The sequence below is a fragment of the Magnolia sinica genome, chromosome 3 (genome assembly GCF_029962835.1).
Source record: "Magnolia sinica isolate HGM2019 chromosome 3, MsV1, whole genome shotgun sequence".
Lineage (NCBI taxonomy): Eukaryota > Viridiplantae > Streptophyta > Magnoliopsida > Magnoliales > Magnoliaceae > Magnolia > Magnolia sinica.
This window is the reverse complement of record NC_080575.1, coordinates 24078030-24101736: the sequence shown is the minus strand read 5'-3', so window position 1 is coordinate 24101736 and position 23707 is coordinate 24078030. Positions and strand designations below refer to the sequence as shown.

The 23707-nt window shown below is 39.9% G+C and overlaps 1 protein-coding gene across 2 annotated transcripts in view; it reads right to left on the bottom strand.

Moving 5' to 3' along the window:
• Nucleotides 1–3863: 3863 nt before the first annotated feature.
• LOC131239712 (uncharacterized) overlaps nucleotides 3864–23707 on the bottom strand; it is a 41407-nt gene continuing 21563 nt past the window's right edge. Inside the window, exons 5-8 of one of the 2 annotated variants that reach the window (XM_058237550.1) lie at nucleotides 12935–13000; nucleotides 5542–5651; nucleotides 4787–4852; nucleotides 3864–4680 (exon numbers count right to left, since the gene is read on the bottom strand). In XM_058237550.1, the coding sequence (XP_058093533.1) occupies nucleotides 4270–4680; nucleotides 4787–4852; nucleotides 5542–5651; nucleotides 12935–13000 (653 nt within the window). In that variant the 3' untranslated portion in view covers nucleotides 3864–4269. The remainder of the gene's footprint in view (nucleotides 4681–4786; nucleotides 4853–5541; nucleotides 5652–12934; nucleotides 13001–23707) is intronic. The other variant, XM_058237551.1, reaches the window with a different exon arrangement.

The window sequence follows — 23707 nt, the reverse complement described above, 5'->3', positions numbered from 1 at the left end:
GTTTGCGTAAATGATACTCAGATTGGAAGGAGCATCTGATGGTTGAATTTTTTAGGACACCTACCATCCACGGTCAGATTGTTTTGATCACTAAAAAATGGGTAATGCCCCCCACAGAAACTTTCAGATGAAATGTGGGACCAGACTCTATAAGCACCTGAAATAGATTTCTAACGAGTCAACAAAATGAGATAAAACTACAAGCAAATATTCCAGCAATACCCGCCTGAAAATGTGTTTATAATCTTCTTCAATAAAACTTTTTTTTTTAAAGATGGTTAAGAACAGAATGATTAGCAGTCCAAATCAACGGGTTGAATTCAAATTGATAAAGAGCATCTGATCAATGAACTTTTCAGGCTATCACCACCACTTAAAAAATGGAGGCGAACACTACAAGAATCAGGTTTGTCCGTTGGTTGTTTGGGTCTTGATGATTGGTCAGTGGTAAACGCTAAACAACGAACTCCTGGGTTTGAGTGCCCATGTGGCACGTGTGTTATAAGAAAGAAGGAAAGAAGAAAAGAAAAAAGCAGCTCCTCTTTATTATTTTCTGGGTTTTTTACTGATTGAGCGTAAAAATTCTTTTGCAGAATGCTAACAGGACCTGTTGTGCATTGGATATGGAGATCAAAAGAGTTAAACAGCTTACAAATTTGTGCCGCCATTGCTGTGAAGTAGGAGGTGTGAGATCTTCGTCCGAGGTCTTCATTTCCTTACACCCTTTAGAGAGAAGAAGAGATGGGCTTGTAACTTCTCGCGATGGTGTAGGACTGGTGACCTAGCTCTGTTTTATACTAATGAGGGTAGAGAAGTCTGAATCCACCCATCAAAACTTCTCTCTCGAAAGGCTCCACACTAATTGCTTATCCTAGTTCCATTAGGATACTGTGTGCATATCTTAGTAGCACACCACCCCTGACATTATTTCTGGATGTATCACAGCCTAGTGGAGCCCCCTGGTGCACCCGATCACATTATCCAACCTTTAGGCTAATCTAGACCGTTGATCAATAAGGCCCACTTTATAGGATTCTTACATAGCGAACATCCCATTTAAATTGGAGCTTAAGTACTGTGGGCCTACAATGTTGATCCGGTCCCCTCATGAACTTCCTGTATTTTGGCTATACTTTTGTATTTTAGTTGTTTTTCAAAATGGTTATGGTACTTTTTGTATTTTGAATTGTGTTTTTTTTTAAATACCAACCTGATACCATCAAGTCTAGCCATCGCCACATGGTATCACTGCCATATGAAGATCAACACAAAATCCCCACAGTTTATACAATGAACGGAAGGAAAATTGAAAGCAAAATCTCTCCAGATGATACGTGCTATCCGTTCGGAAGGTAAAAGCAGGCTGCTATCACAACAGACATGCAAAGATCACCACAAAATCAAAAGCACGCCTCGGGTTAGGAATTCTCAACCCTAACCCAACCCAATCCAACCTTGGGTTAGGAATTCTCAACCCAAGTCCAACCCAAGCGGGATCGGTTGGGTTGGTCGGGTGCATACATGCTAATACTTTTGTTATTACATTAAACCATTATACTTTAATACACGTCTTTTTTCTGTACCTATGATTTTATTAATTATATATAGTTATTTATCATAAAGAACTTCATTTTTTTTCTAAACAAGCAATCTAAAATATAGGACAACTACTTTAAAAGTCATGTTGTGTAGCATGCAATTTATTTGGGAGAAAGAAGTCCGGTGTATCTTGTTAGCTTGAGTCATCGAAAATGATGTGGACCAATGAGACTCAACAGCACAGGAATTTGATGTGCCTTTAACATAAACGATCCGCACTCAATTATAATTTATAAGTAACTTACATATCCATCGGGTTCAAGTTGCATCGGGCAACCCAAGACCTCAACCTAAGCCCGACCCAAGCTTTATTCGGTTGGTGTTTGTACAGCCCAAGTCAGGGACCGAACCCATACATCCTGCCCGAGCCCAACCCAATGTCAGGTCGATCACGGGTTAGTCGGGTTGAACCCACCCAACTTTCAGCCCTAACGAACAGTCATCGTTTCAAAACGACCACCTGACTCACAAAGCCGACAACAAGACAACCATGCCCAACGACTATTTTACCTCCAAACAAGACACTAGTTAGTAATCCTTTTCATTAAATATTTTACTTTTATAAGCCTAGTACAATGACACGCGCGCACACGCGCGCGCACACACACACATATCACCCGCATCAAAGCCACCTAGTAAAGATAATCCACCAAAAGATGTGCCACCTAAGCACGCGTGGCTAGTAAAGATAATCCGCCAAAACCCACCTAAGCACGCATGTGTTATGTGAATGACATTGCTAAAAGTTCTATGCAACCAACCAACATACCGCTCTAAACAAGCCATATGATGAACCATCGTGGTAGCATCGCCTTGCATGAAAAATCAACAAGGCTACCACAACCAAATATAGAAACCCAACGGCATTTTTGGCCGACAAGAAAATTATCACAACTACCTAGGCCACAAGATGAATCACCAAGGCCGCCACGGCCGAACTCAAACATCTTATGGCATCACAAGATGATAAAATACTAATCAACAATCATGACGACATCCCTATCGACTGGCCAAGGTGTCAAATACTCAGCAATTCGATAATCGAGCCACATAAAGCCAATAATATGATTCAACGTCTCTTCACATTCTTTGAATATAAACAGATACAGGGGCAATATTTAAACCGGACAAGATACCAGTCCAACAGCGAAGAAACTGCCACATGGCGGCACCGCAATATGAAGATCACCACGAAACCCCTATGGACGGCAAGTGCTATGCATTCAAAAAGAATCCACATATACCATATTCCTTTACTCCTATTCCAGATGTTTAATAAACAAGGAACAAAACCGCTAGTCAAACAAAGCATAATCTAGATTGTCTAGCACAACCTGGGTAGCCCATACAGAATATAACTTTGCTTTCTTACAAGCAGCCAATGATTTTGACTGCTTGAAATGGTTCAGCAACCACAGACAGCACAGATAAGGCAGCTTTCTAATGGGAGTAGTGGAAGACCTAAAAGGACCTGCAGAGGTCATGAAAAGGGAAATAAAAGCCTTCTCCTTACCAAAGGATAGATTAAAACAAGAATTCCCCGGCCCCAAACAGCGAGATCTACAGTAACCATGAAAATAGCAATGGAGCTATAACACAAAAGCCAAGAATCATTCCAATGACCCCATTCATTGTCACCTTAGATACAAAGACAAGGTGCACCTGGACAACCCAGTAAGATGACCAAGACCAGCAGATCAAAACTCTACAATGCATCAACTTCCATGGACATCAGCTCTATCAGGTTCCCTGTATTATCTCTAATTAGGCAAACCCAATTCAGCTTAGCCCAAAGCAACTGAAACATTCAGGGTGCACAATTGAATGCACCATCGAATTGGATTGCAGTAATTAATAGACAAATGGAAATAACAGCAATTTGCAGTTATCTTAGCAATAATATTGAGGGATTGGGATCCAAATTTCAGTAACATAACTTCAAGGTGGACTAGAAAGGAATGTAATTGGAATTTGTAGGTTCTACCTCAAACTCTAATACTTTCTTCTTTTTTTGAAAGGTACCTCATTGTCTATACTGGGAATCAAAATAGCCAATTGGTCATTTCCTCATTTAAACTGAATGTTTGCCATGCAATTCCCTAGTGCATCCAAACAAGGCTTGATTAGTTTCGAAAAATGTAACAAACCTGAGACCCCAAGCTCTATTCTCACCAATGCAACCGGTACAAAATAATAATAACAAGGTAGCCCTGATAGCTGCTTATTTCCATGCATACTAACCATTGAAATTTGAAAGAATCATATGATCAATGGACCTTGAACTTTCATAGATGGGTCCTTAAGTGTGCTACAAGGCACCACAGCGAAATAATTCGAGCGAAGTGGTAAAACCTTCGTAGTATTTGCATCATACAAGAATCCATCTCCCTTCCCAAAAAACAAACATTCCATTTCCATAACTGCATTGGACGAGTTCGGACATGAGCATGTTTGGGCGGTTCCAGCCAAAAACAAATCATCAGTTTGTGTCAATTCGCTACAAAAGGCTACATGAGCAGCAACACAGAACGGCTTAGCATTTCCTATAAAGCATCTGCTTTGGGTTCAATAGATGCTAGAATCACCCCAAAAGGGGGGAGGGGGGGATTTCTGATCTCACTACTATATTTATATACAGGAAAATGTCCGTGCCGATGGATGGACACAGCTCTAGCTTCTTCCAAAATAAGAAAGCAATGTTGGTTGTTTATCCCCTGCATTTTTAAGATTTCCTTTTTTCTTCGCAGAACATGGTGGCGACAGTTTTTCAGTGATGGCGGTAGGCAGCCGTGAATCAGTTACAAATTCTTCATAGTCCCGTTTCATGCCGCATTTTTCAGCTCCACTGTTACCTGGGGTAGAAACCTTGGGTTTAACATCAATCTTCTCATGTTCAAAATTAGTGGCAAGTTCCTTCATCTCCTTGTTATCGGTTTCCTCCTTCAAGCTCTCAAATAAATCCTTGCAAGCAAACTCTTCAGATGAACTTTTAACTTCTGGGCCCAACTCACATTTAGTTTCGGTTTTGGTCTTCGTGAAGAACTTTGAGATTAGGTTCTTCTCCTCGGGCTTAAGTTGTATCTGTAGGACATGATGCAGAGGTTTTCCTTCAGGCCCTTTACTTCTGTGGTACAGTGAACAAACAGATTGACAAAAAAGGAAATGCAGTGGGGCTATGAAACCAAACCTCCTTTATGCAGTCTGGTCCGTCAAAAGATGGTTTACCCATTTCAGGTGTCACAGGATGCCATATCTATTGAGATTAAGAAACAAACTAGTGAGATGGTAGGACAGAAATCAAGATAGAAATCAAGTTAGAATTTTTTATTTTATTTTTTATTTTTTGAGAGAGAGAGAGAGAGAGAGAGAGATGTTAGAAGAGTGTGTATGTGTGTGCACGTGCGCGTGTACATCTATATAAACAAGAGCCAGATAGAAAAGATTATACAAGCACGTGTGTTCAACCAGCCAGGCTGATGCTTGTCCACATTGTGCCTAGCCAAGGCTACCAACCAGCAAGTCCGGTAAGGCAGGAACCATAAAAATAGGCAAGCCCCCAAACACATACCATCTCACAGGTTCCATATCTGGTCCGAGATTGTTAAATATGTCAAGCTGGGTCCTGCTTTGCAGTCGAGCCTCTAGGAAATCAAAGTCTCAGCCTGATCAGTAATTGGACATAAAAACTCAGGCCAGAACCAGACGATGGAACTCTAGGCTACTCAGCATAGGCTCAGGCTCAGAGTCAAGACACTCACTCCCAGCCTATTTACGCCCCTCCATACAAGCCAATGAGGCTAGTGGGCATATCAGTACAAAGAGATGATGATTTTTAATAAATCATATGACTTCAGATAAGCAGGACAAAAGTTAACTCCGGATAATCTCTAGAAGAGATGGACAAGAGAACAAGATGTATTGTCATATTTACAAGGCTTTTACCAGGTCAGAGTCCTCATATGGCTTAAGGACACCATCAAATTTGGATGAAGGAGAACCATTCAGCCACGCATCAGCAGAGCCCATACTTCCCAAGATTACAGGCATTCTATCTGAAATTTAATACAATTATAAAATTATTAGCTATTGGGTTAATTGTCAAACAGACATGTGCCTGAACCATCATCATAAACATCTCTTTGACAAAAAATAAAACAAGCATGACAATTCCTAAACAAGTGAATTCTGAGGCCTTTAAGTTGAGAGAGGGAGGGAGGGAGAGTTGTTCAACAAGATCATATGATCAGAGAAAGATCCCAAATGAATGGAGGAAAAGTACCATAGTACCAATTTATAAGAATAAAGGGGACATACAGAGCTGCAATAACTATCGTGGGATTAAACTTATGGGTCATACTATGGAACTTTGGGAAAGAGGATTCAACAAAGACTAAGGCATGAGACGAATGGATCAGAAAATCAGCTTGGTTTCATCCCAGGTAGGTCTACCACTGAAGCCACTTTCCTACTTTGGACAATTGATGGAGAAATATAGGGAGAGGAGGATCTCCACATGGTCTTTATTAACTTAGAGAAAGCTTACAGTAGGGTCCCTAGAGAGTTAATCTGGTGGGTGTTGGGAAAGGCATTTGAAGAGGATATATTGACGCACGACATGATTGGATATGCATGAGGGACCAATAACAAATGTGAGGACCACTAGTGGAGAGACGACCGAGTTCCCAAGTACCGTAGGATTGCACCAAAGGTCGGCATTTAGCCTGTAGCTTTTCATGTTTGTTATGGACTAGTTAACAAGGCATTTGCTGGAAGAGATCCCATGGTGTATGATGTTTGCAGATGACAGATTTTTTATTGACAAGGGAGGGCGTAACACAGTCAGATTTATGGAGGGGTGCTTCATAATTTTTTTTTTTGACAAGAGAGGGCGTACTTATGGAGTGGTGCTTTATAATCTAGTCGGACTAAAACAAGGTACATAGGAGTGCAATTTTTGTAACAACAGGAGTGGGAATGAGAAATTAGTTAAGATTGTTGACCAAGAAGTTTCCCAAAATGACCACTTAACGATATCTTGGGTCAATAATTCATGAGAATAGAAAGATTGAGAAGGATGTTGCCCATAGAATTCAAGTGGGGTGGAAGAAATGGAGATGTGACTCTAGAGTTTTATGTGATAGTTGTGTACCACTCAAAACTGAAAGGGAAATTTTACAGGATGGCTACAAGACCATCCGTACCTTAAGGGGCGAGATGTTGAGTAGTTAAGGAACAACATGTTCATAAGATGAGTGTAGCCGAAATGGGGATGTTGAGGTGGATGAGTGGCAAGACAAGGACAGAATTAGAAATGAATGCATTCGAAGGAATTTAGGAGTAGCACATGAGGTAATAAGATGAGGGAAAGTGGACCTACATGGTTTGGTCATGTGCAATGGAGACTTGATGACTGATATGAGTGGGTACAATCGTACAAGTTAAAGGCTATAAAAAGGCAAGGAAGGCCCAAAGGACTTCAGTGGAGGTAGTAAGAAAAGACGAACACATATGGTCTAACTGAAGTTATGGCCCTTGATAGAGTGGAATGGCAGAAAAAGGATTCATGTAGCCGACCCCAATTAGTTGGGATAAGGCTTAGATAATAATGATGATGATGATGACCATCAGTCTTTGAAAGTTGTGATCAAGATCTTGAACTATCAATCTTCAGAAAGTACCGATCAAACTCAAGGGCAAGAAACAGAAACAGAAACAAAGAACAGGGTTCCATGGGACAGGGATTCATGGGGTTCTGAAGAGGAAGCTAGGTTCGCTTTAGTTTGTATGATTATATCTGAAACCTAATAACGACAAAAATACCATTGATAAGTTGATTATTTAAGGAAATCCCAAGAAAAAGGCATGCTTAAATGAAAATAAACATGAATAGGTTGAGTCCCGGTTACTTCAATCGAGTCACTTTGTTGAGTTTATAGCCTTGTTTTGGGTAAGACTCAACGAGTTGTAGAACTATAGCCGACTGATGGGGACATCTCGCGCACATGCCCCCCCCCCCCCCAGCGTACGCAAGGAGAAGGGCCACCATCGATCTGGATTGATGATAACGTCCAAGGAGGGCCTCCTAATTAGAGGGCTGCGTTTTGGTTTGTTGGAGTGGACCCGATAGTCATGTCAATCCCACCATGGGTTCTCATGATCGTGGCCCACTATTCTAATTAATCTAGTACTTTGGGTTTTGTTTATTATTGTTATTAAGAATATCATGGACGGTTTAGATTGTTTTAATTAGTTGTTATTTTTTATTACTTCATCGTCAAGTAATAGGGTGCACACATGGCGCGAGTTTTGGGGTATAGGGTTTTATTATAAATAGGCACCCCTTGTAGTCTTTTTAATTCAATGAAGATCAATAAAATTGCTGCGTTTTTCTACACCTCTAAATTTTCGAGTTATGGAAAATCCAATTGGCTGTGAAACCCTCCCTTCCTTGAAGGGCTGACTACCGTGGTGCGAAGCTACACGCATCCCAATTTACCCCCACTTTCTTTCATCCATATTTCTCTTCTCCTACAATCATCTACGATTCAAATTTATCCCCTATTGCAGCCGTTTTTCTCTATACAGCAGATTTCCAGAATTTGGCCCTGTAGGAGGGCTGAAACTTCGGCGGAGTACCACGCACAAACCGTGGATAGGATCGAGCTGAAATTTGGGAGTTTTAGAGTCCACCCCTAGCCGACTAGGGCCAAGGTGGCCTTTTTATAAATAGTGGGCCCCACACACGTGCGGCCGGGATCACACGCACATACGTCTGGGCCATTGCTGTTGTCCACACGTGCGGTACTTATCCGGTTCGTCTCTCTCCTCTTTCACTCCTTTTTAACCCAAAATCCCTAAACCCAACCCTAAATTATTCAAATCCTCAATTTTATGCCCTTTTTTCAACCTATTGGTTCCCCGAATTGAAATTTTTGAATCCCTTGGATTGGGGGAATTATTTATGTGCATGTGTGGAAGAATTTACCCTCCTTTGATTCTTGTTTGGTATATAATTTTGATTGATCTGGCCCTAGCATGTGTAGGCCTGGATCCATATAAGATTCCCCTTGATTGAGTATTTGAGCTTTTGTATGGGATATGAAATTTTGTGTAATTGTTTCTGAACTAGTGTGTGATCTAAAGCCTGAAAATCTTGCACATCATACCTGAATTTCATGTCTTGCATCAAATTTAGTATCAGAGAACAAGGTTTTTTATAGGGGAATGCATTACATGTTTAGGGTTTAATTTATTTTTGTCCATTATGCATTAAGTAACATTATATAGAGTTGTTTAGAGGTCCATAATTTCTAATACAGGCTGCTAAATTTTCTGCTATCAGAAAATCCACATCTCTTTGCTGGATTTTTTATTGACAGATTTTTTGGACAGATAGGTTGCTGGAAATTGAGTAGTATTGTGTCGTTTTCTATATATAGAGTCTCATAGGAGCATTTAGTCCTATCTAGGCGCATATAGTCGTAACAAAAGGTCCATAGATTGAGTTAGTAGTTGTATTCCCACACATACGGGTCGTGGTTTTGGCTCGCACCCTACACTAAACATGGAGCAATTGCAAGAGTCAATGAACAAGCTAACCCACCCAGCAATTTGAGTCTTTGGGTAAGCGCTTGGAACAACGTATGGACCAACGCTTTGAACAGCTTGATGTGCGCATTACCCAACTAGAGACCTCCACCAGGGCAAACCCCACCATTGGGGAAGATGCCTAATCTCAGGCAGGTGGTCAGGAGGATAGACTAAGGAATGGAGGTGGCCAAAAAATCGGTTATGGGCGCGCACCCGTGCCCCCACCCCATGAGGTACATCAAGACCACTATGACCCCGATACGCAACTTCTCAAATGATTTAGAGTAGATGCCCCCACGTTTTATGGTCACTTGGACCCTAAAGTTTTTCAAGATTGGTTGGCAGACATGGACCACCTTTTTTTAGTGGTACGACATGTACGGCCTTGTGGCTAGAGAGAGTGCACCAAAGGTTAGTGTAGAGTTACCCACTGAGGCCATTCCAGTAGTTGATGAGTTTCGGGATATCTTTCCTGATGATCTACCGGATGAGTTTCTCCCTATGAGGGATATACGGCACACCAGGACGTGGGACACCGTACTACCTATAGCCGAGTTTGCGTTTAATAGTTTTGTCGATAGGTCCACAGGTCTAAGTCCTTTTGAAGTCGTTACTGATTATAAACCTAGGAAACCTATTGATCTTGTCCCTATGCCACTGTCCCATAGGCCGTCAGAGTCCGCAAAGTCTTTTGCGCATCATGTTCATTCATGGCATCAAGAAATCAGGCAGAAGATCATGACTAGTAATGAACATTACACACTTTCTGCAGACCAACATAAACGTTTCAAGGAATTCAATGTAAGGGACTCTGCGATGGTCCGCATCAGTCCAGAGTGGTATCCTCAGAGAGCCGTTCGTAAATTACACGCGCGTAGCGCTGGACCATTCAAAATTATAAAACGAAATAGTCTCAATGCGTATGTGGTAGATCTTCCACCTTCCATGGGAATTAGTTCCACATTCAATGTGGAAGATCTAGTTGCATTTCAGGGGACCACTGATACATTGTCCGGCCAGTCACCTAACCATCCTGATTCCCCAAACCTTTGCCTTAATCCATGGCCCCCTCCTAACCCATCTTCTCAGCCTCTACCTCCCATACCTACCCTTCCCACACCCAGAGAGGAAATAGAGGATATTCTGGACCATCAGATAATATCCACGTCGGACGGCGGGTTTTAGAAGTTCTTGGTCAAGTAGAAGTCACACCCAGCTTCAGACAGTACGTGGCTCAATGAGGAGTTTCAGAGACTTGATCATTACATCTTGGAGCAGTCCGGGAGTTTTATTTCGTCAGTGGCAAAACCTTCGCAGCCGGGGAGAATTGATGGGGACATCTCGCGCACATGCACCCCCCCTACGCACGTACGCAAGGAGGAAGGCCCCACCATCAATCTGGATCGATGACAACGTCCAGGGAGGGTCTCTTAGTTAGAGGGCTGCGTTTTAGTTCGTTGGAGTGGACCCGATAGTCATGTGAATCCCACCATGGGTTCTCATGATCGTGACCCACTATTCTAATTAATATAGTACTTTAGGTTTTGCTTATTATTGTTATTAGGAATATCATGGATGGTTTAGATTACTTTGATTAGTTGTTATTTTTTATTACTTCGTCGCCAAGTAATAGGTTGCGCACATGGTGCGAGTTTTGAGGTACAGGATTTTATTATAAATAGGCACCCCTTGTAGTCTTTTTAATTCAATGAAGATTAATAAAATTGCTACGTTTTTCTGCTCCTCTAAATTTTTGAGTTGTAGAAAATCCAATTGGGTGTGAAACCCTCCCTTCCTCGAAGGGCTGACTACTGTGGTGCGAAGCCACACTCATCCCAATTCGCCCCCACCTTCTTCTATCCATATTTTTCTTCTCCTACAATCATCTACGCTTCAAATTCATCCTCTATTGCACTCATTTTTCTATTTACAGCAGATTTCCAAAATTTAGCCCTGCATGAGGGCTGAAACTTCGGCAGAGCACCACGCACAAACCGTGGATCGGATCGAGTTGAAATTTGGGGGTTTTGGAGTCCACTTCTAGCCGATCAGGGCCAAGGTGGCATTTTTCTAAATAGTGGGCCCCACACGTGCGGCGGGGATCACACACACGTGCGTCTAGGCCATTGCTGCTGTCCACATGTGCGGTACTTCTCTGGTTCGTCTCTCTCCTCTCTTTCACTCCTTTTTCTCCCAAAATCCCTCAACCTAACCCTAAATTATTCAAATCCCCAATTTTATGCCATTTCTTCAACCTTAGGGTTCCCCGAATTGAAATTTCTGAATCCCTTGAATTGAGGGAATTATTTCTGTGCATGTGTGGATGAATTTACCCTCCTTTAATTCTTGTTTGGTCTATAATTTTGATTGATCCGGCCCTAGCATGTGTAGGCCTGGATCTGTATAAGATTCCCCTGATTGAGTGTTTAACCTTTTGTATGGGATGTGGAATTTTGTGTAATTGTTTCTGAACTAGTGTGATCTAAAGCCTAAAAATCTTGAACATCATACTTGAATTTCATGTCCTGCATCACTGACGATCTGCCTATTGGATGCACCCTCTTCAACACGAGATCAGTCCTTAATATATGAACTCACGTTAAGCGATTGTGAAAACAATTAATTAACCAACTGATTTGTCGAGTGCGATTTGTCGAGTGCATGAAGAAATCAAAATGGGAAATATGATCTCATAATGTCACAAAGAGTTGGAGATTACCTTTAGGAATAGTGTTCTGTGAACAGGAAAGAAACCACTAATTTTTTATGCTTAACCAGAGGACATCCTTGCTTAATATAGAAATCAGAGAATGCATCTAACTATTACTTCTACAAAAATGACTATAAAATGGGTAAAACCAGCTACCTATTGAGATCTCACACAAAATTAGTTGGAAAATAATGGTATCATCCAACTAGCACCTAAGTGTTAACATGCCATATGCGTATGGCATCCAACCCATCCAACGAGTTGGAGTGGCCTTCAAGAACAAAGGGTGCAAAAATCAAGCCAATCCACTAATCAGGCGGGCCACGCCTACACTTTTGACCAGATTGGCGGTTACCCATTCTATGGTGTGGCCCACATGATGAGTGGATCAGCCTGATTTTAACATGTGTTCTTCATGGTGGGACCAGCTTGTTGAATGGGTTGGACACCATATACACATGACAAGTTCACATTTAGTCACTACTTGGACAATAACATTGCCGCCAATGAGTTGTGTGAGACATCCTACCTATTTAAGAAAGCACTACTTTCATCAACCACAGCTTAAGAAGCAAAAGGGTGAATAATATGGAAGTCATGTGTGAGACATCCTACCATCATTGCATGTTATGATTGGTTTACTCATCAGTTCACTCACACAGCATGCCTCATCATAACCATGCACTCACATGCACACCACCACCCTCATCTTTCTACTTCATCTACACAGCTAGGAAAACAAACTAGGCAAAACAAACTAGGCAAAACAAACTGAGCAATGAGCTCAATCTTCATTATCAAGACAGTCGTGCTTTGACAGGAAAAGTTAAAACCAATTGCATCTAGTGGAAGCGTTATGCTAGTGAATAATAAGCATTAAGATGGAATACTTGTACAAGTGCATTGGATTTTGAGGTCTTTTACGTAGGATGAGGAGCAACATCCTCAAGAATATTATCTTGAATCATTCAAAAGAAATTAAAATTGAATTAATTAAATTGAAACCAAGGCACCCAAAAAAAAAACAAGACTAACCATGAAGCCATTGCAAAGCCAATGAACAATAGGTTGTCAAAATTGTGAACGTGTGAAAAATCTCTCCTGCAGGAAAGCATAACAATTGTGAGGATCAAAGACATTTTGGACTACCTATTCAACTAGGTTGCAATCAGTGTTCAAAATATCAGTATCGCATTATGTATCGCATTCGTGGGATATGGATACGTATTGGTTATCACATGGGATATATCGATTGTATCGTGTAATGTATCGCTATTGTTGGAAACGTGGGGAAACATTGGGAAATTAGTTGAATTTTTCAATGAAACTTTGGTGATTGTTAAAAAAGACATCAATACACACTTATAAATCAAAACATTACAAAAAACAAGTACACATAATATGTTTTCTTTGTATGGGTAACTAATATATGCATTGTCTAACTAAATTGATGCAAGTATATTCAATGTCTATTCATATAATTTATAAATATAAGAAGACGTGTGGAAACACAAGCGATACATTCAAAAGCAAAAGAAGAATCACTAGATTAGGTTATAGACATGTTTGATGTGATGTTTGAACACAGATTGCAAACGATTTGTGAGAAATTGGGAAATTTTGATTTGTTTTCAATTTTTCACAACTCAGTCCATCTCCTTCAAATCTCGAAATCGAAGCTCCCAATCCAGAGCATAAAAAATCATGAATTTGTAACAATTTAATACTAATTTAACATGATTTACAGAAAATAAGAGCATCGAAATTCGAAAATGCTCACTAGATCGAACATGTGGGATATATCGCACTACTTGTGCGTTTCGTATCACACTGGTATGATACAAGATATATCGTGGGATATATCGGCCGATATCGTCGATATTTAAAACAGTGGTTGCAATCAATAGTTGAGATTAGGCTTTGATGATTATGATGGACTAGAAAATGTTCCAGAACCAGTTTCCACTATAGATGAGTAAACGACAAAGTTCAAACAAAATTAACACAAAAGGGAAATTCATACCCTAATTTATGACAAGTGTTACTTTTTGTTTAGGTGTAGTGGTGTACTCTTCTCTATCATGACACCATTAACAAATTTCTCTGTATGCCCTATAGGCCTTGATTGCGCCTTATGTTGAGTTTTAGACATTTTCTTCCGTCTACTAGAAACAAGAAATCATTCTAAAACCCGATTGTACAAGAATCCTACAAGCCCGAAATCAGTAACAAACTCGAAGAAACAAGACACGCCAACCTCCAAACAAACAAAAGATGCATCCATTTTTGCTTCGATTTCAATTACATGGATGGAACATTCATTAATCAAAAGAAAGCTAAGAAAAAATTCACAGAAACTTGGACCTTAATTTTCTTCTCTCCACAAGGCATCCTTCCTTAAATAACATCTATGTATATGATATTTGTAGAGTCAAGGAAAAAAAATGCATTCATAATGAATGAACATCACTTCCTAAATCCACGAGCAAAATAACAAAGATGCATTCAAATCACTTCAAATTTCATAATTTCTAAAACAAATCTTCCTAATGAAAGACAACTTCCAAAATAAAAACATAAATGCATAAAATTTCTTGCATGATTTTAAAAAATGCCTAAACTATCCTTGAAATATCTACAAATGCCAATTTCCCAAAACACCCATGGTATAAAGATAATGACCAAGAAAATACAAGCATACACTTGAACAAAATACTAGCAAGGTTGCAACCAGCAACTACTTTTTCATATATTCTTAATTATTTTTGCACAATGCAACCATTTTCAAGAAGCTTAAACTAGAGGCTAGAGCTTAGTTTTAAGGACCTGCTGCCCAAGGTAATGCCCATGCTTCCACTTCCTAACATTTTAAAAGAGACGCATCTTCACCCTTGCTTGCACTGTGTGCAACTGAGGTTTAGCTTTTGGGGGTGGTTTTGCCCTTGGAAGTGACACAAAAGGGTAGGTTGTAAGTTGTTGGACTTCATTTTTACTTATACAATCTACTTCGGGCATATTAGGAAGGTAATTACAATGCAAGTCGTCAGAACCTGAATATTAAGCCATCTCTGTACATGTAGGTGGGAGTGTAATGTATCGATTGAGACACAAGAGGAAGCATGTGTTGCTACCCACTAGGTGTTGCGGAAGTATCCTTTCTTGACCACACGCAACAATATTGAAATCAAAAGAAAACGGAGAAGATGCGAACTACAACACAAAGATTTATGTGGTTCCCTTTCGATACCTCCTCGGATTCACACCGATCCACTATACTAAAAGGCAAAAACAAAGAAGTAACTCTCAATGCAATGACAGATCTCTCTCTCTCTCTCTCTCTCTCTCTCTCTCTCTCTCTCTCTATAGAACATATATCACCCCAAACGAACTAGGGTTTACATAAAACTCCCATGTGAAATTACGAAATAACTCGACCCACAAAAGTATTGGCTGGATGAACAATACATCTCTGATGATCAGGCTCCACAAATCCTAACAATCTCCCACTAAATGAGTTGCATCTACAAAAGGCCATGCCTCCGTAGAAAACTCAGTGTGAATCTCCTCATGGTATTCAAGCTTGAATACCAACAGAAACTGAACATGACTTCAGTTTCTTTCTGGTGACCACCTTGGTCAACATATCTGCAAGGTTTTGATTTGTGTGAATCTTCTCCAAAGAAAATTGTCTATCCTCCAAAAGCGGTCATATGAAATGATATTTGATGTTTATAGACTTGGTTCTTGAATGGAAGGTTGAATTCTTTGCGAGATGAGATGAATTACACTTGAATGTCATTGTACAACTTACAATTTTCTTGCTTCTTACCCAACTCATCCATGAGACCCTGTAACCATACCATTTCCTTACAAGCCACTGTTGCAGCGACATACACTGCTTCTGTAGTCAAGATGGTAACAATCTTTTGTAAATGTGAGACCCAACTAACTGTTGCATTGCCCAAAGTGAACATATACCTTGTAGTGCTCTTTCTGCTACCAATATCCCATGTCGGATCTGAATCAACATATCCCTACAAACTTATTTTTGACCCTCCATAGCATAACATCACATCAGTAGTACCTCTCAAGTATCTGAGAATCCATTTGACAGCTTCTCAATGCTCCTTCCCTAGATTGTTCATAAACTTGCTGACAACTCCCACTACATGAGAAATATCTGGTCATGTGAAAACCATGCCGTGAATTAAGTTGCCAATGGTTGAGGCATATGGAATCTTAGCCATGTAGTCGTGTTCTTCCTACGTTTCTACACCTAGTTCTTTGAGAGTCTTAAGTGGCTTGCCAAGGGAGTGTTAAATGGCTTAGCACCTTCCATGTTGAATTGCTTAAGTACTATTGCAACATATCCAGCCCGTGACAATTTCAACTTCTTATTTCCTATCTCTATTGATTCTCATACCAAGAACTTGTTTTGCATCACCCAAATCCTTCATTGCAAACAACTTAGACAATTGTTCCTTGGGATTTGAAATCTCATGCATGCTTGACCCTGCAATAAGCATATCATCTACATACAAAAGAAGTATGAGATAGGAATTTTCAAGTTTCTTGAAATAACAACAGTGATCATAATGCCATCTATTAAAGCCATTAATGGATGTAAAACTGTCAAACTTTTTGTGCCACTATCTTGGAGCCTGTTTCCAACCATATATACTCTTCTTGAGTTTACATACTGTGTCCTCCTCGCCAGGTGCAACATATCCATGTGGTCAATGCATATAAATATCTTCTTTAAGATCACCATGAAGAAAAGCTGCTTTTATATCCAACTACTCTAAATGCAAATCCTCTACAGCCACAATGCTTAGAACTAATCTGATAGTAGAAATCTTAACAATAGGAGAAAAGATTTCAGTGTAGTCAATATCTGCCTTTTGTTGAAAACCTTTCACAACCAACCTAACCTTGAATCGCTTAGTACTGTCATATTCTTCCTTCAATCTTTATCCACTTACTATGCAAAGTTGCCTTTCCCTTGGGTAAATGGACCAGGTCCCATGACTGGTTTGATATCAAAGAGTCCATCTCACCATCTATAGCCTGCCTCCCACTTGTTCCTGGTCTCGGCCTATAAGGCATGTTCATAACATTCCAGTTCACCATTATCAATCGGTAACAAAAAATGCAGTGAATGAGAATAATGGGCTTTGGGCTTGCTAACCTTGGATGATCACCTCACTAGAATAGGGGTCTGAGGCTCTGCCTATAGATTTTCATCTTAGGGCCTTAAAACATCATTATCAAGTATCTCATAAAGTTCTACAAACTCAGCGTACTCAGTTTTCTCTTCTTGTTGTTCCAACTTGTGCTTATGCATGACAGTTTCATTGAATACCACATCCTTGCTTTTTGATTTTCAGCATCCCAAAATCGATAACCAAAATCATTAAGGGCATGTTTGATTTTCTCGGGTAAATGTAAATGAAGTGGAAATGGGCAATAATTATTTCCCTGGTAATTACCTTCATCATTACCTATGTTGATTTGACTCCTACTTTTTTCAACGCAAAAATCGAGGAGGCCGCCAAATATACGAGGGGCCCACCATGATGTATGTGGATTATCCACACCGTCCATCCATCATGCCAACCGAATTTAGGACATGAGCCAAAAAATGAGGCAGATTCAAAGTTCAAGTGGACCACACCACAGTAAAAATGTAATCGAACACTTATTGTTAAAAACTTCTTGGGGCCACTGTTTACTTTGGTGTGGGCCACTTGAATGTTGGATTTTTCTCATTTTTCGGCTCATGCCTCAAAATGTTACGGTAAAACGGATGGACGATGCAGATATGTCATATACATGACAGTTGGGCCCACAAATTTATGCCTGTCATTTTGGACCTTTTTCAAAGCAGGAATACCCTGGCATTTTCAAACAGCTGAAATTGTAATAATGGGCTATTTACAAGGTATTTACCCTGAATTTGGAAACTCAAACAGGCCCTAAGGCCATATCCAATGAATGTGCACATTCTGAACTTAGGATAAAGCTCGGTACTGCTTTCAGAATCGATATGAACATAAGAGAAATAATCAAATACCTTTAAATGGGACAAGTTTACCACTTTTCCAATCCATGCTTCCTCTGGCAATCCACCATCCAAAGTAACTGAGGGTCCTTTATTAATCAAATAAGTTGCGGTATTTATAGCATCTGCCCAAAACTGTTTATGCAAGCCTTCATGGATTCTCATGCTCCTTGCATGCTTCATAATGGTTTTGTTCATGTGCTCAGCTACACCATGCTTCATGTACGCATTTTTCCTTTTCTTTTTCTTTTCTTGAAGAAAATAGAAGAAAAAGAAGATTTTTTTAGGCGACCGCTATGAGGTTGACAGGTGTTACGGGGGGTGCAACAGCCGTTGCGGTCATGTTTTTCTAGATATTGCCCATTTTTTACCCATATCGTGTAACGGTCCTGACCGTTACCAATATGTATCAGCCAATACAACCAATACGTAACTGTTATGGCACACGTTGGGACTAACTTTATTTTTATTTTTTTGAAGGATAACAATTCATTAAAACGGCAGAAAAACTGCAAAAGAATACAAACAAAAGAAGAAAAAAACTAAAGCATGGACCAATCTTTGCCAGACAAATTACAACCACAAAGGACTAACCTAACCTTCAATTTGGACTGATACACCCTCAACTATAATGATACACTCATCTAGACTGATACATTCTCCCATCTGGGCTAATACCCACCCATTTAAACAATTACAAATAGGGTAGTTCCAAACATATTCAAAATTAGATTTTTATATTGAAACCTAAGCACAAAGTGTGGCATAATCATCTAATATGCAACAAAAGCAATAGCAACCTAATTCAAATTTCCGAAGTAAAAAGAAGAAGAAGAAGATAAACAAATTTTCAAAATGAAAACAAATTTATACATCCTTTTTTAAGCATAATAAGCTCACTTCATTAAGAAGCTGATAGGCAACTATGAGACAGCAAAGAATGCATGAAAGAAAGCTAGAGGGGACTTGCATTACAAACCCATAACAGAAAAAGCACTATGAATTTTTAACATGATTGACCCTCAATGCCTGTCATAAGACATCCCTCTTAATTTTCCAAGCAACTTCTTCCCAAAGCCTCGCTTTGTTATGAAAGCACTGAGCATTACACTCACCCCAAATGTTCAACAGAGCTGCAAGCAAAGATAGGCGCCATAGAACAAGTCAGATGTCCTGCCACATCCAAAACAATTGATCTCCTAATCAAGGCATCACTCAACCGACACCAAACACCTTTAGCAAATGCGACCACACCTAACACACGAATGGGCAATGCAAGAATAAGTGGTCAATCGACTCTACATCACCCTTGCAAAGAAGGCAAAACTGGGAAGAATCATGGCCCACTTCTGAAGATTGTCGAAAGTTAGGATGCACTTCCTTCCTACCCCAGCCAAGCAAAGGAAGCCACTTTCAGGGGTGCACCGTACAACTAGAAAGCATGAAAACACTCGTGGCCTCTGGCATTCGCACCAACCCGAATCATGGAATAGAAAGACTTGGCCAAGAATTTGTCAGACAAGGAGACTAATCTCAACTCATTAATTGCCTTAACTTTCAAAAGCATTCAACATGAAAGGCTACTAAAACCATGAAACAATGTAAAAATTCATGAGATACAACTTACAATTTTCGCCACACAAGTCCAAACTCTGCCAATAAAAGACTTAAACGTGCTGGCGTCAAAGCCATTCTTATTCAACAGCTATCTGACTCAAATGCAAGGGAGTCCCCCATGTGTTTGAAGGTAAATAGAACTTGTGAGTGTCTAGTCCTGGAAAACTTATGAGGTTTGTCTCCAAAGATGTTGATGGTGAAATAATTGACTGCAAAACTTACCTCAAAGCAATTTGTGGTCCATCAGCCACTGAAGTTCCATTGCACAGATGCTGTCCAGGGAAGAAAACATGTTTCTAGTTTGATTTTTGATTTTTTATTTTTAGATTATTGAGAAAAATCGAATAGCTTGTTAATAACTATTGGGCATTTTTTAGGATACTGTGCTCCATAAAAAATAAAAAAATAAAAAAAGGGTGTATATTTGAGTTCCCATTTCCATATCCTCTAGAACATGAGGTTCCTTACTAGACACGGGTGCCACGCCCGCCATGTCCATCTTCTAATGCTCCACACGTGCCACATTTGCAACCATCAATCTTCAATTATCCCAAATGTGCCAATTGTCCACATGGAACCTTGTGTAACATGTGCCCACATCCATCTTCAAGCTCCCCCCATGTCCACCAACCATTTTGTGTTCCTTATTCCATGTATTTGGCAAACACTGTACAATGACAACCTATTCACCTCAGATTACCTGGGTTAGACTATCCAGGATAGCCTATCCAGGACAGAACTACTATTCCATCCAAACGGGCCCCAACACCCTCGAATGTCCTAACATTTTCTACTTAGTAGCTTCAACTCTAGCATACGAAACTATGGAACGCAATTATAGGAAATGACAACAGTAACATAGTGAGTAGAAATGAAAGAATGGAGAGTGTGGGGAGAGGTGGCATTGTGGGGGGGTTGATTGATAGAAAATCAGCATCGAGATGAAGACACTTTTTTTTCTTTTTAAAGTTTTGAAGACCAAGACAATGAGCATAAAAGAAATAAGAAACAGAATTCATAAAAAATAAATTGATTGTTCATTTCAAACACAGAATACTGGGACTACTGGAGACTTCAAATGGGACTACGAGGTATAATGAACAAGATTTCTAGCTTCTTCTAATAGATGTCCAAGTATTCAAATACATAGAAAAGGTAATGATGACAATTGTCTTCAAGAAGGTCTTCAAAATGCTAAGAGTTGTTCAACATGCATTGTTTAGAGTACCCCCGATATTATCAAAATATCCAGCTCAGTGATATCAATAACACTGGTAGTCATACTGATAACCCTGCAGTCTCAAAATTTTCAGGTATTAGCGATGTATTGGTGAGTATCACCAATATATCAATGTTACTAATGTATCGCCAATAATTTTTTACTGCGTACATTCCAAGTGTCGCTTGTATTGCCAATTCATCAATAATTTTTACTGATATCACCAAAAATCTGTTTATTAAATTAATAAATAAATAAATAATCATTTTCAAATTTTGTATGGGAGCATGGTTGAATGCAGTGCTCAAACTGTGAAAACTTAATTAAAATAAAGGCCACAGCCTACAAATACAAAAGATGAAAAAGGGAATAAAATTACAGATATGCCCAACTATCCGGAAACTGCAGGATAACCTTTGATGCATACACCCATTCTTTGATATGAGATTTCACCATTTGGAATACATCGGACGTAATCCTTTGCTTATTCCTAAATCAGTGTTGAATTATTTCTAACCATATGAACCAAAAACCCGCCAATAAACTAATGCGCCACACATGTCTCCCAACCTTTCCTTTTCCCCTTCCATGTCATACCATGAGGAATCGATCCACAGAATTTGGAATCACCATTGTATCCCAAAAAGTTTAAATAAGCTTTCCCAAACATTTCTTGCAAAATCACAATGAAGGAAAAGATGGACCACTGATTTAACATCTTGATAACACATCACGCAAACATTCAGGAGGATCAACTTTCTTTTTTGGAGATTATCAACTGTTAATACCTTTTTACTTCCCACAAACGACGCAAACGCGGCCACCTTTGGAGGAGCACAAAACCGCCATATAAAAGATGTCGGACTTGATTCATTGACATTCCTCCACCCACTTAAAACCTCACAGAAAGACTTCATTGAGAATTCCCCTGATTTATCGATTAACAATTTCTAGGAGTATTTTTCTGAAATGGCCGGATGCACTTTGGATAACATTTGAAGTAGCCCCATTAACTCTTCTATTTCTTCATCATCCAAATTCCTTCGACATGGTAGAGTCCAAATGACTTGCTCCCCTTGAACAGAAAAGCACATTTCAACTCTCAAATCGCCTTCTAGAGCTACCCTTGCTAAATGTGGGAAGATTTCCTTTAGCTTTTGATCCCCCAGCCAAACGTCCTCCCAAAATTTTATAATTTTCCCATCCCCCAAAAAGCAACCCTACCCCTTCCCACACTTTGCTTTTCATTGACGCCACTCCTCTCCATGGATATGATGATCTATGCAAAGAAGATAAACTCGACCACCTACCCATGTCATCAATCCCATACTTCCTTTCAATCACCTCCCTCCACAAAGAGCCCTCTTCTTCTGCTCCAAACCGCCAAATACCCATTTTCCAAGCAACGCTAAATTCATAATCTCCAAACTCCTGATATCTGCTCCCCCTTGGTCCCACAGCTTGCACACCTCTTCCCACTTCATAAGATGAAACTTGTATTTTTCATCCGATCCCTACCACAAGAAATCACGTCTAAGCTTTTCTAATCGATTTAAAATTGACTTCGGACATTTAAATAACGACATATAGTATACCAGAAAATTAGACATTGTCAAGTTAATTAAAGTTAACCTTCCCCTTAAAGATAAGTATCTCCCTGCCATTGCGACAACTTTCTTTCGAACCTCCCAACCACTTTGTCCCTCAGATACTTCCCAGGCTTTCCTATACATAAAGGGAGTCCCAAATATGTAGTTGGAAAAGATCACACTTGACACACAAAATGCTCACAAAATCCTCCACTTTCTCTTTTGATAATCCCAATATTTCACTTTTACTGATGTTCACCTTCAAGCCCGATACCGCTTCAAAACTTAATAAAACTAAACAAAAATAACTTACTCTAATAGGGTCTGCTTCACAAAATAATAATGTGTCATCAGCAAACGGTAAATGCAATACCTAAAAGTCTAAGATATCCGCTCTGAATCCTTTGAGAAAATTAAACTCAACACCTTTTGTTATTATTCTGCTAAGGGCCTCCATGACCACTAGAAGAAAATATGGGGAAATGGGGTCGCCTTGTCTTAACCCTCTTATTGCTGGAAAAAAAGCCATTTGGGGATCTGTTCACCAAAACAAAAAATTTAGCTGAAGAGGCACATTCCTAATCCAAGCTCACCTTTTTTGCCCACATCCCATCCTCCCCAATAGGCAATCCGAAAAATCCCAGTCTACATAATCATGAGCGTTTTCAATATTGAACTTACATACCATACCTTTCCAACCTCTCCTATTATAAAAGTCAATGCATTCATGCGATATTGAGACCATAATAATCTTTCATTTCCTTTCCAGCTGTCAGCGATTCCTCAGAAAAATAGCATGTTTTCGATATTCTAAAATATCAATGGATGTTTGGATAGAAGATTAGACAATTGGATGGATAAATGGGATGGTTCGACAGCTAGATGGGATGCATGGATTGGTTTGTCAAACAACCACTTCCTCTAAAAGCTCGAGCCGTTAGAGGATGGTGTATCAATGTATATCTAGGGACTTTAACACTCCCCCGCACGTGCGGGGTGGAACTCCCGACAGGAACATACTGGGCAAGGGTGGAGGGACACTCACAGCTCACACCATAAACAATGGCCCTCTCGTGGGAGATTATATTACAAAGGCATATTTACTGCCCCCAAGATTCGAACACATGACCTTCCGCTCTAATAATATGTCAAACAACCACTTTCTCTAGAAGCTCGAGCTGTTAGAGGATGGCATGTCAATGTATATTGAGGGACTTTAACACTCCTCCGCACATGCGAGGTGGAACTCCACACGGGAACATATTGGGCAAGGGTGGAGGGACAGTCACAACTCACACCCGGGTGGAGGGACACTCACAACT